An 18268-nucleotide genomic window follows, 5' to 3' on the forward strand; every position below is an offset into this window, starting at 1 on the left:
TCTCCATGGGACAGCCCTGCTGCCCCCAGCCCTGTTTCCCGGGACTAGTTTCTCTCTCCACACACACACACCTCCCAGCCCGCCCTGCTCTGCTCCCCTCCCAGCAGTCATGCTGAGGACTGGTATTTTTTTCCTGTGGCCCGGTACTGGGCCATGGCCCATAGTTTGGGAAACGCTTCTATAAGGTTCTGAACATTTCAATTAACATGCATTCAGATGACAGATGAGGGCATTCAAATCATCTAGAGTTTGAACACAAGTCTTGAACACTGTTTTCAAAGGCCCAGTTATATACAGGGTGTGGCTTTGGCCCCAGTGAATTGAAATACAGATATTTCATGACAAATCATTCTCTGAAGCTTCACAAATAAGCAAGTACATTGTGCTCAGAGATAGATGAATCGACCCAAAATCTTAGCATCCACAGAATAGTTACTAGTTTTTGTTCTGGTTCTCAGTTATCAAATAAATGTGAATGTAAATCCACACATCAACAAAGCTTTATAAAAATCATTGTGGTGTTTCATTCTGTTTTATTCATTAGACAGTAATATACACATTAACTTAAAAACCTTTTAGAAAAGATTAAAAAAAACACCTTTTCTTACCCTTTTGAGATAATGAAAAACAGATGTCTCTCCCCATATATTATGATTCAATATGTGTTCAAATGCTAGCCATGGTGCCTGATCCTATAAGGTTCTGAACATTTCAATTAACATGCATTCAGATGACAGATGATGGCATTCAAATCAACTAGAGTTTGAACACAAGACTTGGAACTGACACTTAGCTGTTTTCATTTTTGTCCCACCTTTATGTAAAAGATCCACCTTGAGGTTTAAATATATATTTTTCTCCTTTTTCATTTGGCAAATATTAATTAATTTTCCTCTTTTTTTTCCCCTGCAACTTAATCAGCAAACCTAGTTTGTCTCTGAGCTTCATGGATATCATCAATTATTAAGTCTAGATTTTTGGTTATAATAGTGTTAACTAATAGAGGGAGCACAAAAGGTTGTGTAATTTAGAGAATTAATGTGTAGTGTGCATTTCTCAGAAAGTGAAAAGTATTTTAAGTTACTTTGACATTAGGGTATCAGTTAATAGTGCCTGTTTAAAAAGACTCTTCTCACAAATGTTCTTGTTTTATTTTTAACAATTTGTTTGTAAGCTGTTCTCCTGTTTTTGTCTTGTACGACAACTGTGACATTTAATAGAGCAATATTTTGACATAGTCTGAATTTTTAAAATGCACAGGTGCTCAGAACTCTTGGGTTCTAACCTCACATTTTAATCCAGGTGATATTGTGAAATTTAGCCATCTCTATCCTTTGCTGATTTAGCTAACAACCTGCCATTGTTATATTTATTTCAGTTTGGGAGGCACTATATTGAAGACCTATTCAATGATTTTCGAGATGGACGAAGACTTCTGGAGCTCCTTGAAGGTTTTACAGGCCATAAACTTGTACGTGTACATTTTTAATCTTTACAAACCTTACTGTACATTACACTCTTGTAAGATATTGATAGTTGGCAAAAATTACACTAGTATTTCTTAATGAATCCACCAGGCCAGGTGCTAAGCACGTGTGTTTGGTGTTGAGCATCCTCAGCTAGTCGTGGCTTTAGTGAGAGGTAAGGGAACTCAGTGCTGTTAAGACCAAATCTATGATCCTGAGTCTTGCTGAGCACCATCAACATCTATTGACTTCAGTAGGAACTGAGACCAGTGCTTAATATATAATGAAAGAGGTGCCTCACTATAGATATTTTCTTTAAAACCTTGTAGCCCTGTTTTATACACATTTTTTTACATTAATTTTTACAGCTTATACTATCTTCTATCTGATCAGCCACATGTGATGAAATATGTCATCAATGACAGCCACATGTGCAGTTATTTATGGGAAAACCTTAAAAGTTTGAGTAAATTGTATTTTGGAGATTTGTTCTAACAGCTTCACTATTCCTTTTTTTTCTTATTTGAGTGTAACACCTTACTTCCCTCCAACTAAGACGGTTGCTTACATTTTGTATTTGTTTGGGTGGGGTTTTTTTTCTTTAAATATAATTCTATTGGTTTTTTTTAAATAAAAATCCTCTTCCTCTTTGACAAATAATGGGAAAAGGTAATGTAGTCCATCTCCATGAGAACTCCATCTTGCTAACATTAGTGTAGCCAAGTGTTATCAAAGGTAAGTTTAAAAAATATTCCTACTGTAGGCAGGATTTGAGAAGGATTCCACCTTCCTGAAGTAGAATTAACCTGGAACTCCCCCTGAACAGGTGAGCACACTAAGCCTTGGGGTGGCAGGTTCTTAGTACTGTAAGAGCAAATGGTAACATTATCATTCACTAAGGCCATGTAGCAGGTCTTTATTAGAGCAGGTCTTAATTCTTTATCATAATAAAGACCTGCTAAATTGAACTCAAAGGCTGTGTCCAGACTCAGGGGTTTTTTCGAAAAAAGTAGCCTTTTTTCGAAAAAACTTCACCTGCGTCTAGACTGCAGCTGCGTTCTTTCGAAATTAAACGCGGCTTTTCTTTCGACGGTGGTAAACCTAATTCCACGAGGAAGAACGCCTTCTTTCGAAAGTGCTCTTTCGAAAGAAGGCGTTCTTGAAAGCAAACAGGCTTTTTAGAAAGAGAGCATCCAGACTCACTGGGTGCTTTCTTTCGAAAAAGCGGCTTGCTTTTTCGAAATTCCGCGTGCAGTCTAGACGCTCTCTTTCGAAAGAGGCTCTTTCGAAAGTATCTTTCGAAAGAGCCTCTTTCGAAAGAAGCTTGCAGTCTAGACATAGCCAAAGGTTGTTCCTGTTGGTGCCGGTATTCCTACTCCTAATGAGGAGTAAGGGAAGCTGATGGGAGTATTTGCTCCCCTTGGCTTTCTGCTGTGAAGTCAGTGTGGAAAATCGAATTAAGGTTCATCGAATCCAGCTATGTAATTCACATGCCTGGAGTTTTGTATCTTAATTCAACCTTCCCCTTTAATGGCCTAAGAAAGTAAAGTAGTCCTCCTTTTTGTGTACTGAAGGGAAATGAGGCTCTCTCAGTTAAATAGTATAATTTAGATATATAGAAATTGGTTTTATTATAAAATGTATAGAATTAGTCAGGCTTTTTTCACAGAATTGACATTTAAAAATATGTCTTAGAGTAACCTTTTAAAATTAAAGGGAATCAAAGGCAACACTTACTAACATGTAAAATCTAAAGTAACTCAGCAAAAATCTTTAGATACTTCATGGAATCATAGAACACTAGAACAGAAAGGGACCTTGAGAGGTCATTGAGTCCAGTCCCCTGCCTTCATGGCAGGACCAAGCACCATCTAGATCATCCTTAATTAGGTGTTTGTCTACTCTGTTCTTAAATATCTCCAGTGATGGAGATTCTGCAACCTTCTTAGACAATTTATTCCAGTGCTTTACTACTCTGACAGGAAATTTTTTCTAATGGACAATCTAAATCTTCCTTGCTGCAATTTAAGCCCATTACTTGTTGCTTGCATTTCCTTTTTGTTTTTCCTCAGTTTGAGAGCTTTCTTTCAAACTTTCTCATAAATATAGGGAAACAAGCTGAAAACATGAGTCAAATTCCAGAGAGGATATACTTGCAAATATTCTACATGATGATGCTTATCTAGTTTGTTGTCATGGTAATGTTCCTAAATTGTTCTGTGGCAGGGAGGTTAATCATAATAAAAACAACCTGAATGTATCTGATTCCTATATACATTTTGATTATATGATTGCAGAAAAAATGTCACAAACCATGTTAGCATTCAACGATGGAATATGGTTCATAGTTGTCTTTATTTTACATTCTAATTTGCAGATATATAGAAATAATTACAGTATCATTTCCTAAACAGTCATGCACTGGTAAAATACAAACCCATGGGCTTCTTCTCATTATATTTAACTTTAAAAAAAATATAATTATGCTTACAGGCAAAAGAAAAGGGCTCCACAAGAGTTCATGCTCTGAACAATGTCAACAAAGCACTGCAGGTCTTGCAGAAAAATAACGTAAGTAATCACCTGGACAAGGTCAGAACATGCAGTAAACAACATGCTTAATGTTTTTATAGCTCAACCCCTGAATACAAGATACAATTTCTGTATAAAAAATGGTACTAATGTGACTTACCTATGGGTTCTGCAACACAACTGTCTGTTTGTGCCAAGTATAATTCAGTTTTGAAATATATGAATAATAAATCTGTAATAAATGCTGTATGAAGCCTGATTCAGTGCTATATGTTAATTACAATGAATTTTCTTTCATAATATAGTAGTTGATGCTCATCATCAGAATTTCAACTCGTTAAACAGGTGCTTTCATTGTATGATGGAGTGTTGTGTGAAAATTTGAAGGTTTTCTTAAGGAAATACACTAGAAATTATTTCTTCTAGGAGTCTATAGGCCAACAACATTAAAGATGTGAACCGACATTAAAAAAAAAAAACCCTATTTCATTCCATTCTGTTAAGATTGACTCTTTAGGCCAATATGGTTCTTATAATATTGGAGCAAATATTCCCTTAGTATTTACCTCTTATAAGCATTTTAATTGACCAATAACTTTACCAGACATGTTTAGTGGCCACCTAATAATATCACATCTCCCCCTCAGAAACAGATTCAAATACATTGTAACATTCACTTAAACCATCCAGTAGGCTGTGATAGAACAGCAATCACACATTCTGAATTGCATATAATATCAGATTTCTTATAGGTACAGTAAGTCTCTCAAAGTGCTTGAGTTCAGCTAGTATGTAGATTAATTGAATTTCTAAATACAACATAATGTGCTCCTCCTGAGTATCTGTGTATAAGCAAAGTGATTTACCAGGAATGTTAAATTGGCAATAGATATTTTTATTAAATGTAGAAAAAGTTGCCAATTCTGTATCAGTGAAAGGATCATTTGTACGGTAGACAATTGTATATTACATTACAAAAATTCACTGGTCAAATATTGTTAAATCAATCTTTATTACATGCACACAGTATAATATTACTTTTAAAAAAATGTTTAAAACATCTGCTTACTAGGCATTAGTAAAATGTGCTTGAATTTGAATGAACCCACTAGCACAAGAGCCACTGTGCCTTTCTAAACAGTGTTTCTCAAGTGGTCCTCAAAACCACTTTGAGAAACCCGTTAACTGGCTGTGGTGGTTTGTTTACTTACCTGCGCCACTACTCTTATAGACTCCGGTTTGCTGTTTGTAGCCAAGGGGAGCTACAAGAAGCAGCAGACTAGCCCTCTCCACTTCTTGTGGCTCCCCTTGGCTGCAAATAATGAACCAGAGCCAACAGGAGCCACGAGGCTCCGTGGCTGCTGTGCCAGTAAGTAAACAATCCGGCATGGACAGTTAACAGGTTTGTCAAAGTAGTTTCATGGACCACTTTGAGAAACTCTGTTCTAAAGTGTACAGGAAGTTCACAAGTTCAGAGTAGATACATTTTGTGACAGTTAAATGTATATAAACAAGTTTATTTTAAAAAAATGTTAAGTGTGTCAAGGTTAAGGACAGGGTTAAAATGACACTGTTAATAGGTTAAGGCTTAATCAGCTGCCATGCATAACATGCATTATCAGATTATAAAACTAAAAGCTCTCCCTAACAAACCTTCTTCCTTTAACTGTAATTATTTGAATCCATCACCTCTGAATGGTCACATATGTAGTGTGTATATCCTGAGAAATTTCAGAAACCTCTGAAAAGCAGCATCTGGGCTGCTGGAGTCCAGCTAAGGGCCAAATACTTGGAGTCAAGACTCTAAAAGAGGCATGTGGTTCCAAGTTCTTCTGACAAACTTTTGAGTCCTAAACGGAGAGAGGAAGGTGAATGGGTATTATAAATAACTAGAGGGCACCAAGCTCTGCAGCTGCTTAATCAACCATGCCCAGTCAGGGCTCAGGGCTCCTCCGCACATGGAGCTGCCTGGCTAGGTGGGTCTGATTAAGCAGCTGCTAGGCTGTACTGCTGCTGCGCAGCTTAGAGGAAATCTTGCTCAAAAACTCTTCTAGATACAGTTTTGGTCATATAGGAGAAGGACTTGTAGACAGACTCGGCCAAAGAGTTTTCAGGGCCCAAGGCAGCATATTGTGCTTGGCTGTACTGCGTCAAGCGGTCTGTGTGGCCAGGCTGCTCCCAGCCAGGGCAGCGAGCAAGCAGCTGGACAGGCAGAGCCCAAGTCAACCACCTTGCTCGCTTTGCCCTGAGGCCGGGCCTGCCTACAGAACACCATCAGTTCTGATTCAGAAGAGAGACAGAATCAAAGCAGATCACTTTCAACCCATAGGAACCCCACTAGATGTATCTCTTCTTGCATGAACCTATCTGATACCCATGCAAGAATTTGTGCTCTCTCTCTCTCTCTCTCTATATATATATACACACACACACACACACACACACACACACACACACCTATGAATACTTAAGAAAGGTGTTTCTAACTGGATTTTACAAGAGGGTTGCCACCTGAGATATGATTAGCACCCTTTTCTTCCATTTTAAGAAATGAGAGTTAAAAGTGCTTAACACTTCACAAGCAGTACTCCGCATCTTAGGGTCTACACTGCACACTTATTTCACATCTACACTGCACACTCATTTCAAAATAAGCTATTCCAGCAGAAATATTCCAAAATAGCTTATTTCAAAATAGCACATCTACATTACAGGGAAGTCTCAAAATTAGTCCAAGGCAGGCTTCCTGAATGTGGATATGCTACTTCAATTCAGAGCCCAGGGAGGCATTGGGGAGTTACTAGTTTGAAAGACCTTTGGGAGGAGCAATATAGAAATAGCAGCAGTGGAGCATCTACACTACAGTTATTTCCAAATAGTTATTTTGTAATAAGCATTATTTCTCGTGGAATGAAATTTACAGAAGTCGGAATAAGCCGTCCATTATTTCAAATTTATTTTGAAATAATGGAATTGCTGTGTAAACTCTTGCATTGTTATTTTGGCATAATGGCCATTATTCCAAAATAACACTGCTGTGTAGACACACCGTTAAAGAACCAGGCCCTCAGAGCAGTTTTGTTTACTATTGTAAATGCACCGGGTTGCCAGATTTTGCTGGTTTCTATCTACATAGGTTTTTTTAACTACCAGTATTACAAAATGGACATGCACAAAAAGCAAGTGGTGTGAGGTGTTTGCTGAGTGCATACAACATTGATTGTGAGAGATGTGATTTCCTTCTGCATCCAATCAAAGCTCTGCTCTGGTTCCATCAGTATACCCTGCAAATTCTAGGTTCACAAGCAGAGTTAGCAAAACTACCCTATCATGGGAGACCATCTTGCTTACAAAAATCTTGCGGCTTACTAAGAGGGAGGAACCACTCATGTGACCCACTCACTAGCCTATGTTGCCCACTAGTGCCCCAGAGTAATATGCAGGAATGACAAATTCAGAGAGCTATTTTTGGGAACAGCATTAGGGTGTGCTCCAGGGCTCAAGTCCTGGCATCACTGATCTCCAAAATGCATCATCTGCTTCCAAAACTCTTAGTGACTTCAGTAGAGACACTTCTTATATCTCGGTGCAGTTAATGAAACATTCCATTGCAATCACAAATTTAGGACTTGAAGAAATAGGATCTTCAACAGAAACCTTAAAGTAGCTGCACTGTATATTGTTCTTTGCTTTTTTCCTTTTTTTTCCCTTGCCTAATATGTATTATAATATTACTAGAGAGTTTTATTTTTGGTAAAATGTAAACTGTAAACTAACAAAATATGCAAAGTGACAGTGTTGAAGTTGCTGTTGGAACCTCACTGTTTGTATGTCCTTGGTGTGTGTATTTGTGATTTTTAATTGTGCAGTCTTAGTACAGCATTAACATATGGGGCAGATTTGTATTTAATTATTGTATTTTAAGTTTATATTTTCACTTAACTTCAGAGCTGGCATCATTATATCTCTATATTGCTGATTCTTCCACTGGTTTTTTGCCAGCACTATAATTGCTCTATTTATCAAATAAGCAAATGAAAACAAAACAACATTCCAAACTACTATGATACTGTATAATCTGGTTTAAACAATCTGGTTCAAGATTAATCAGATAACTAATTCAAATGCCTATATTTCTCAAAATCCAAAAATAATTGCATTTTTTTTCACAGCCTCTTAGAAAAAATGCACTAATATCGAAATAACTTCACACATTACTTGTTTTGCATTTCTCCCTTAGGTCGATTTGGTGAATATTGGAAGTACAGACATAGTGGATGGAAATCATAAACTGACCCTTGGATTGATCTGGAGTATAATTCTCCATTGGCAGGTGAGGGGTACTGTTGAAAGTTCTCTCTCAAATCCTTGCATGTTATTAATCACCCATTGTCTACAAACCAAACAAAGGCATTTAGAACAAAATAAGGCCATCTACAAAGTATTTCTTAAATTTGCAAACCCAGTGATAGTATATTTGCATATTATCTGGGGTTCTGGAACATTAATAGCAGCTTTTCCCATTTTAAATTTACTTTGAGTTGTTGCCAGTGAACACACAATACTTTTACAAAGCAAAAACGATAAACAGAAATAAGGTGGAAAAGTTGTTTGCCTTTCTTTTTAAAAACTGAAGAAAAAATGACATTTTTGTTCTTATGTTAAATATGAAGTCATGATATATTTGCTATTTTTTTAAATGCCATTGACACACCCAAACAGCAGTTGCAGTTAAATCCCTGCATAAAGCAACTGATGTTTCTGTAACTCCTTGAGGCAGGTAAGGCCCTTTAGCTCCACCCTGGGCATAAAATAGACAGGCTTTGCTCTTTAATGCAGGGCTGGGGAACCCCAGACCCAGGGGCTGTGGCTTGCTTGGATCCAGACCCCGAGGCTCAGATCCTTCCCTCCCCCACCATTGGGGATTCTGTGCTGGTGCTCCAGCCCTCCTGCTGCCCCACCGTTTGGGCTGGAGCACACAAAATCTATTAGCTTGGGCCCACCCTATGCTCTGGTGTGGGAAGGAAATGTGGGGAGTGTCTTTCTCCTTCTCAGTTTTTTTGTTTTTGCTTCTCATTTGTGTGGTGTGTGGCTCCAGCCCAAAAAAGGTTTAAAGAGAGGGAAGTAACACAGAACAGATCAAACAAAGGGATCACAGAGACATAGATGCTCAGAAAAAAGTTAATTATTTTTCAGATAGCAGTACAGCTATATTCCTGGAAGGACTTGACACTAGATTAGGATGTATATGCTCCTTAGGCAGTAGGGTAGGAATTCTTATTAGGCATCTTTGTCTCCCACATTCACAAATCAAAAATAAAATAAACAAAAAAACAAAAGTCAACCAGTAAGGGCATTTTAGCACTTTGGAAAAAGATAAGCTAGATTGACCCATTACAGCATGAAAGACAATGCTGATAGAACGGAAACAAATGTACATGAAGGACAATAATCTATCATCACTCGCCCCCCCGCCCCAACTACCCTCCACACACAGATTCATGGAAAAGGGGAAAGTAATTTCCTGAAGGAGAGGCCTCAAAGGCTATGTCTACACTAGCGGGTTCTTGCGCAAGAACTTCCGTTCTTGTGCAAGAATCCGCAGATCATCCACACTGCCTGCCAGCTCTTGTGCAAAAAGATTTACAATACAACGTGGTAAGAGAAGGCCTCTTGTGCAAGATTTACGCTCTTTTTTATCAGGTGTAAGCTCTCTTGCGGAGGAGCTCTTGTGCAAGAGGGCAGTGTGGACGCTTGGCAGGGATTTCTTGTGCAAGAAAGCCCTATGGCTAAAATTGCTTTGTAGAGTACTGAATCTGAAACACAGGTAAAGCACTGTGAGCACTGTCCCTACCACCTCTACCAATAATCCCTAAATTACTTTGTTTTAATGAATACAAACTACAGACAGGTGTCTGTGTTTTTCTGCAGGCTCATATAGTGTGTTTCTCCTAGGGTATGTCTACACTACAGCGCTAGTTCGAACTAACTTAGTTCGAATTAGTTAATTCGAACTAAGCTAATTCGAACTAACGCGTCTAGAACTAAAAACTAGTTCGAATTAGCGTTTTGCTAATTCGAACTAGCAAGTCCACATTGAGTGGACTCTGAACAGGGCTTAAGGATGGCCGAAAGCAGTGCCGGCAGGGCATCAGAGGAGGACTTAGAGCGTGGAGATGCTGTCTCAGGCTAGCCGAGGGCTGCGCTTAAAGGGTCCCGACCCCCACCCCGGACAGACAGTTCTAAGGGGTGCCCCGCTTGAAAACCAGTCCTGGCTTGGATTGCCCGGAGTACCCACACTGGGCACATCACAGCACTCGGCCATCAGCCCGGCTGCACTTGCCGCAGGCTGCCATCTGGGGAGAGGGGGCAATTGGGGGGCTGCAGGAGAGCTTCCCAGAAGCCCGCAGAGCCAGCCCAGTCCTCCCCATCGGGGGCTCGTACCCCATTCCTCCCTCACCTCCTTCCACTTACCCTTCCCTAGCCCCCCTTCTTATTGATGTACAAAATAAAGATAACATTTCTCCCAACATTGACTCTGTCTTTATTGAACAAAACTGGGGGAGACTGGGAAAAGGAGGTGGGGGAGGGGAAGAGAAAGGCTGGGAGAGGGGAGGGCAACTAACATGATCAGGGGTTGGGAACAGGTCCCAGATGAAGAGAGGCTACAGAGACTGGGACTGTTCAGCTTAGAAAAGAGGAGACGGAGAGGGGACAGGATAGAGGTCTCTAAAAGCAGGGGTTGGGTGGAGAGGGTGCATTCAGAAAAGTCCTTCATGAGTTCCCATAAAGAAGGACTAGAGGACACCAAAGGAAAGGAATGGGTAGCAGGCTTCAAACTAGTAAGAGAAAGTTGTTCTTCCCAAAGCAAATAGTTAACCTGCGGAACTCCTTGCTGCAGGAGGCTGTGAAGGCTACAACTAGAACAGAGTTTAAAGGGAAGTGAGATCAAGACATGGAGGTTGGGTCCATGGAGTGCTATTAGCCAGGGGGTAGGAGTGGTGTCCCTGCCCAAAGTTTGTGGAAGGCTGGAGAGGGATGGCACGAGACAAATGGCTTGGTCACTGTTTTCGGTCCATCCCCTCCAGGGTCCCTAGGGTTGGCCGCTGTCGGCAGACAGGCTACTGGGCTAGATGGACCTTTGGTCTGACCCAGGACGGCCATTGTAAGCTCAGGGCTCAGGGTCGGGGGTCTCAGTGGACCCCCTTGATTTTCATGCTCCTGGGTGGCCAGGCTGGCAGCTCTCCTGCCCTAGACGGCCACTTTCCTGTGCCTAGTGCGGAGATCGTGGACGAGGTCCACGATGTCCGCATTAGTCCAGGAAGGTGCCCACCTCTTGCAGTCCAGGGCAAGCTCCCGGGAGCCGCCAGCCTGGTCCCGGGAAGAGGGGGTGGGCTGGGGGACATTGTGTGGGTGGCTCTGTGCCGTGCCAGGTGCAGGGTCTGCTGGCTGGGTGCTGGCAGGTTTGCACCTGGCACGGGCACCGTAGCCTGCCCGTGCCACTTTAAGGGGTCTGGGGCCGGGAGGGGGGCATAGAGTTTCCCTGGTGTTGGCCAGACTGGCCACCAGGGAAACCTGGGGAGGGCTAGCCTCCCACTAGTTCGAATTAAGGGGCTACACACCCCTTAATTCGAACTAGTAATTTCGAACTAGGCTTAAGCCTCGTAAAATGAGGTTTTCCTAGTTCGAACTAAGCGCTCCGCTAGTTCGATTCAAATTCGAACTAGCGGAGCGCTAGTGTAGCGGCTATGAATGTTAGTTCGAACTAACGTCCGTTAGTTCGAACTAACATTGTAGTGTAGACATACCCCTACATATTGTTTTGAGTTAAGTCTTACTAGAGATTAAACCTCTCTAATCTGGCACTGTCTGGTTCCACAATATCTGTGCTCCAGCATGATTTTAGTTAACCGGATATCACTTATCATGGGAGTGACTGTGGTCCCGTAATTTGTTTACAGCCACTAGTTCTGGGTCTTAGTGTTCTGTGCCATTATTTAGCTCTAAATTTCCCTTACATGTTTTCTAAGGGTACATCTAGACTACAAGCCTCTTTCAAAAGAGAGCGTCTAGACTACAGCCAGTACTTTAAAAAAAAAGCATCTCGACTACAGCCAGTACTTTCAAAAAAGTAGAGTTTGCATTACACGGCGCCTTTTTTCAAAAGAGCACTTTCGAAAAAAGGCGTTATTCCTCACAAAATGAGGTTTTCTGTGGTCGAAAAAATCTGCCGCGTTCTTTCAATTTAGTTTCGAAAGAATGCAGCAGCAGTCTAGGTGCAGGGGAAGTTTTTTTGAAAAAAGGCCACTTAAAAAACAACAACTGTTGTCTAGATATACCCTAAGAGTCCAGTTGGCAGTGCTGCTATTTTGACCTCATGTAGTTTGCTAAATTTTCTGGTTCAGCACTGGTCAGATACCAAGGGGTGCTGGACTAGAGAGATTCAACCAGTAGTTGTTAGGTTTTTTCTTCTAATGGTGTGTGTGCATGTACGTGCGTGCATGCACAGATAACACCTTTATTAATTCCGTGGCGCAATATGGATGGATACTCAGCCACATGTCTGATTTTACAGTACCTGCTTGGTTAGTGCAAATTCAAATGTAGCTAGTCTGCCCATGTTAAAATGAGAAGCTGTAACAACATCTGCCAGCCTGAACAGATATGGGGAACTGGACTCAGGGGCTGTGTCTAGACTGCATCCCTTTTTCGTAAAAGGGATGCAAATTAGACATATCACAATTGCAAATGAAGGGATTTAAATCCCCCCCACTTCATTAGCATAAAAATGGCTGCCGCTTTTTTCCTGCTTGGAGCTTTGCCGGAAAAAAGTGCCAGTCTAGACGCGGATCTTTCAGAAAATAAAGCCGTTTCCGAAAGATCCCTTATCCCTTGGGAAAAGCTCTATTTTCTGAAAGATCCACGTCTAGACTGGCGCTTTTTTCCAGCAAAGCTCCGAGCCGGAAAAAAGCAGCAGCCATTTTTATGCTAATGAAGCGAGAGGGATTTAAATCCCCGCTTCATTTGCAATTGCAATATGTCTAATTTTCATCCCTTTTACGGAAAAGGGATGCAGTCTAGACACAGCCATAATGTGTGCTATTTGATGGTGTTTGCAAACTAATATAGTGGCTTCAGATTAATCTTTAATACAATTCCATTGAATTCAGTGGTGTTACACCAGGTAAGAATTTGACCAAGTGGGTATGTAAATCTAATTACGTTCTTACTGTGTTGTTGCATAAGTGAGTTGCTCAGATTTGTAACCAGTATTTAATTTTCTATGTTGATTTTGAAAAATGTGGGTGTGCTTTTCACTCTGGATCAGATTTCTTTTCACTAGAGCCACAGAATAGTTTCACTGTTAGAGTAAACTCATTCACTCTGGTTTCTTGTTATGAACTAAAGATGAACTTGCATTTGTAAATTGTAATTCATTCAGGTGCAAATGTTCTATGGTTTGAACAACTGTCATGCTGCTGCATTGGAAAGTCTCTTTTTATCATTCCCCAGACATGTGAGACACAAATGAAAGAGGATGAGGTGGGGTGTGGATGGGGTGGCATTTTAAGGTACTAACAGTCACCAATCCTGCAAACACTTGTGCATGTAATTAACTTTATAGATGTGATAGTGCCATTGATTGTACTAGGACTACTCTAATATTAATGCTAGGTATGTGTGTCTGTAGGATCTGTGCTAAGAATTCCTATATTCAAATCTTCCTCTCAGCAAATAGGATTGGCTCTTTCACTTCTTCTCTTCTAAATTGGGCAGAATTTAGTTCTCATTTATATTTTCTTGTCAAAAGACAGATTCTATGGCAATTTACAGGACTGGCAGGAAGGTATTGGTGTTCAGCAAAGAACATTGCTGGATAAGAAAACCCTTGAATAAAGCTAGAATTGAATTTGAGCTGTTTGTTCTCTCCTTAAACAAACACACCTGGATAAAGTTGGTGTGAGCTTGGCACTATGGGGACAACCTGTGTTCTTTTTAGAGCTGGCACAGTAAAAGCAGATTAAGAATTCTGGAGAAAACTGTCTTTTATTAGTCTATTTGTCTGGCCTTAATGTGCTTATATGACTGAGAATATGTTCCTGATCCTTTATTTTAATATTTATAACAGTAACTGGTTAATGGGTTACATTTTAATGGAATAAAGGGGAGGGGCACTTTCTGTCACATAAAGCAAAGCAGACTGGAGTACATGCAAGTTATAAAGAACTAACCTGGCCTTAGTTTCATGAACTGGCTCCTTAACAGCTTATTCTTGTAAGTGAAGTTTCTGGAAATGTGGCAGTTAAAGAAAATCTCATTACGAGAACTAGGACTCTCCAAAGTGTCTGTTAGTGGTCTATGCTTCTGTAGCATTGTGTTCCTTAAGTATTTGTTTTATTTGCAATTTGGTGGGGTGGGAACTGAAAGGAGCTACAGAAGTGAAATGTTTGGCTGAAGCATCACAATCTGTAGACAAAATATGCTGGCTTCTTTAGAGAGGTTAGAGACCAGCCTATTTGTGGCAGGCTCTGCTGAAGAGAGTGCTCCAACCCAGATGTACCTGAGTTGTTCATTTTCTAGGTCTCAATTAAGTTGCTTAATAGACACCTGTATCTTATGAGAGAGATGAGTCTGCCAGCTAGAGTCTCATTGAGTAGGCTTCTGTGGAGGGGCCTGAGCCAGAGCTTTTGGGGAAAGTATCATTCAGGAGAAATCAATTTGGGGTCAGCACTTCAGCCCAGAGTGCAGAAACCTTTCAAAGGTACCTCAGTATTGTATGAGTTTCCTGTCTTATCTTTTTTTCTTGATGCTCCTGAATTTTTTTTTTCTCTCAGATTTAACCATATGGTTGTAGTATTTATTCGTGATCAAAGCTCTTTTATGTGTATGGTTCTGAGTTTGTTACAGCATCTCAGTTCCATGCTGACTATTAAACAGAACTTTAATCAAACTTTTTCTACTGTTTAATTTCTCAGCTTTTTGGGCAGAAGGAATCTCTGTAGATAACACACAGTCTTCTTTTTTGTTATGAACTGAGTGCACTATTTCATTTTTTACTGGTATCAAGATTTCAGTTTCCCAGTGGCCCCTGGCCCCCCAAAATCCAAAAAGTATGCTTTATAGATCTTAAACCATAACAAAAATTATTGTAACTCTTGTGGAAAAACAAATGGTAATCAGAAAGTGCTCCTCAATCCTGTAGAGACTCATGCATGCATAGAGTCCCTATGGGAAGAGCTTTAAAATTGCTGTGACTGGACAGGGGGCTATGTGCCTCTCATAGAACAGTGGAATTTGTGATCTGTACTGCAACAGGTCAGATGAAATCTTCCTTATTCAAGTAAGTTGCAAGACATCTTTAAGCAAAGAGTACTTTTTTTTTTTAAATAATGTAATGTATTCTGTTAATTGGCATCTCTGTCTTCATGCTCCTGAAGCCACCGAGAGTTTCTTCATGAAACTGCTGATTATGGCTAGGAAAAATAATGTTTATACCCCAAAATATTTTCAGTATAGCATGTGAGAAATATTACACTACAGTCAGTGCTGAAGGCAGTGAGGAGACAGTACTAGGTTGAGGGGGGGAAATGAAAATATTACTTGATGATTTGAAAAGATTATCTTAAAAAAGTGATTTTTCTGCAATTCTGAAGCTTAATGTTCTTTGGACTCCCAATATCAGCTCGGGAGTGTTCAGATTTGCTCATGTTTGTAAACATAAGAAGAAAGCAAGTGACTGTTGGACTATGATTCTCATGGTTTTGGGGTTAACTGCATCCCTGCTGCCCATGTGGTCTCCTCTGTAGGTCTCATTTCCCCCAGCCACTTTTTTCTCTATGGCTCAGAAACTTCTTTCTTTCCCCGCAAACCAGAGTTTTAGTCTTGTAGTCCCCTTGCAATTCACCGTGATTATCTTAATACATCTGATCTTAATCCAGCAGATGTGTTCTGCTGTAATCATAGTCAGTACTATGTTCATGATCTCGTATTTGGAAATGTAATGTTGTGGAAGTTATTTGTGGTAGTAGTCTATGTTCCCTTTCTTCCTATTCCATGTAAATTCTCAAACCGCGTTCGTCACCGTGGTAGCTGAACATATATCATAATGTACTAAGCAATATGAAAAATATCTGCCATGCATTTGTTCTTGCATTCTCATTCCAAGAGTGAAAATTGTGTGCCGTATTTTGGTTTTGAATTTTTATAAAGGTAAACATTGCTAAATCTTTGTTAGAGACAGGAAAATCAGAGATGCTCCTTCTACTTGGAGCAAAGATGGTGAAGTTTGTGATTGGTCCTTAGATTCGTGTGGGCCATCTTCATGGTAGTGGTATGAGTGTAGGTAGTGAGGAATTTGTGTTTGTGGTTGCATATTGCTGGAGCACAGCCCATGTTATGTAACCAGTTCACATAGTGGCTGCATTTAAGGCTGGGAAACGACCCAGTTTTTCAGATTGTGGCCCAAATCTGCTTTTGGTTTTTAAAGTTTGTCTGAAAAGGTGTATTCAGCTTAAGCTGCCTCAAGATGTTGACTAGAATTGGAGAGAAAACTGTTCTTTATTGGAACTGCACAAGTGGGAGGTCTAGTATGTCAGGTGGAGTTTCCCATCACTGCTTCCAGAAGGATTTAGAAAATGTTAATGCCTCATCCTAGATCCATGCTGCCTCTATGAGCTGAAAGTGTCTGCGGAATCTTACGGCTGATTTTTGTCATGAGGCAGAAAAGGTTTAGGAAAGCAAGAGTGAATGTCAGCCTCTGTCCACTGAGAGCAAGAAATTATCAGTGCCACTAATGGGGTTTGTTAAATGTCCTACCCTGAATCCAGATTATGAGATTTAGGATATTTGCTTCAGTTACGTGAGCTTGATATTGACCTTTTGTCTAGCTTTTCTATGAGCTTGTTTAGGGATTTCCTTTCCTGAGCAAACTCTTCATTTTGTTTTGTTTTTAAAATTATTTTACTCTATCTATGGGCAAGCTATGATTATAGTCAAACAAACACAAAATGGCATAACAGAACCAAAATACTTTTCTGAATCCTTGTAAATAACACTGTCCTGAGACCAGTTTTCCTTTCTGTTTTCTTCTATTTTCCCTCAACTTCCTCTCAGTAGTTGGTAGTCACTTTGCATTGTGTTGATCATCCAATTTAAAAGCCTCCATAAAGGAAAGGCTTTGTCTTCTATGTTTATAAATGTCCATACAGAACCATAGTGCTATATAAACAATATTGCTATTTACATTTAATCATAAAAGGTTTTTCACTGCAATCCAGAGAAAGGGAGGTGGAACTTTTAACCACTTAGTTTTCAGATCACTCAACACATTTGAAGCAGAGTTATTTAAAAGGTCAAGAATTTAATTTTTCTGAAAATAGAGATGCAGTTGTCAGGAAGTTATACTACAGAATTCTGAATGAACAGAATGATTATCAAATCAAAAGCAAGATGTATGTGTGAATATAAACCGTGAATCCAACAAAATTACATTTCCATATATTTCTGCATTAATACATTGTCCCTACTCCATTTTTTTGGCCTGGAATAGCATTGTGTATGCATTCCTCAAATATGTGCAGATATCAGTAGTACTCAGAGAAATCTGCATTTTAAAGTTGGAATCAATGCATGTACCACTGAAATGGCATTTTTTCCTGTTTCTTCAGCTTGTGGATTCAAGACAAAAACATAGAGGTGAGGCTGACCAGTGACTAACCTTTCTGAAATATACAACTCCAAACTGTTGTGGTGCTTGCCCACAATGTAGGTTGTGACATTCCCCAGGGTACAATCTAGACTGCTGAACATCTGTGTCCTCCTAATTCTCCAAACTGCAATGCATTTTAAACTGCTTTGCTGTATGAACATCAACTGCGAACGTGTTCTGACGCTGTCTCTGGCTTGCAAAATTAGTCCCAACTATGGTACATGTCTGTTCTGTCGGCCATTTATGGAGAACATACAGGGTGACACCAGCAAATTCCCAGTCTCAGCCTTGTCCCCCACAAATGTGTATCTTGTACTGCCCAACACTGTACTGAACAATGCATGCTCATAGGATGTCTATTTCATCAAAGGAAAATGAAATGCATGAGTTTTGCTATTGCACACATCAGTTTAAACACACTAGGTAATATAATAATAAGGTAAATTTTAGTAGCTATGAAGAGAGATTTCAAGTGGTTCCGAGTAATGAAACATACAAGAATTGATTACAAAAGTAATAAAAAAGATAAATGCTTGATGTGAATTTAAAAACATAAACTTTT

The 18268-nt window shown here is 39.9% G+C and overlaps 1 protein-coding gene across 11 annotated transcripts in view; it reads left to right on the top strand.

The window, feature by feature from the left end:
* DMD (dystrophin) overlaps positions 1-18268 on the top strand; it is a 2108520-nt gene that overhangs the window by 588747 nt on the left and 1501505 nt on the right. For all 11 annotated transcript variants that reach the window (XM_075916549.1, XM_075916586.1, XM_075916651.1 and 8 more), the window contains 3 exons: positions 1379-1471; positions 3960-4037; positions 8239-8331. In XM_075916549.1, coding sequence (XP_075772664.1) covers positions 1379-1471; positions 3960-4037; positions 8239-8331 — 264 coding nt within the window. The remainder of the gene's footprint in view (positions 1-1378; positions 1472-3959; positions 4038-8238; positions 8332-18268) is intronic.

Source organism: Pelodiscus sinensis, chromosome 1, assembly GCF_049634645.1.
Source record: "Pelodiscus sinensis isolate JC-2024 chromosome 1, ASM4963464v1, whole genome shotgun sequence".
In the NCBI taxonomy this organism is placed as follows: Eukaryota; Metazoa; Chordata; order Testudines; family Trionychidae; genus Pelodiscus; species Pelodiscus sinensis.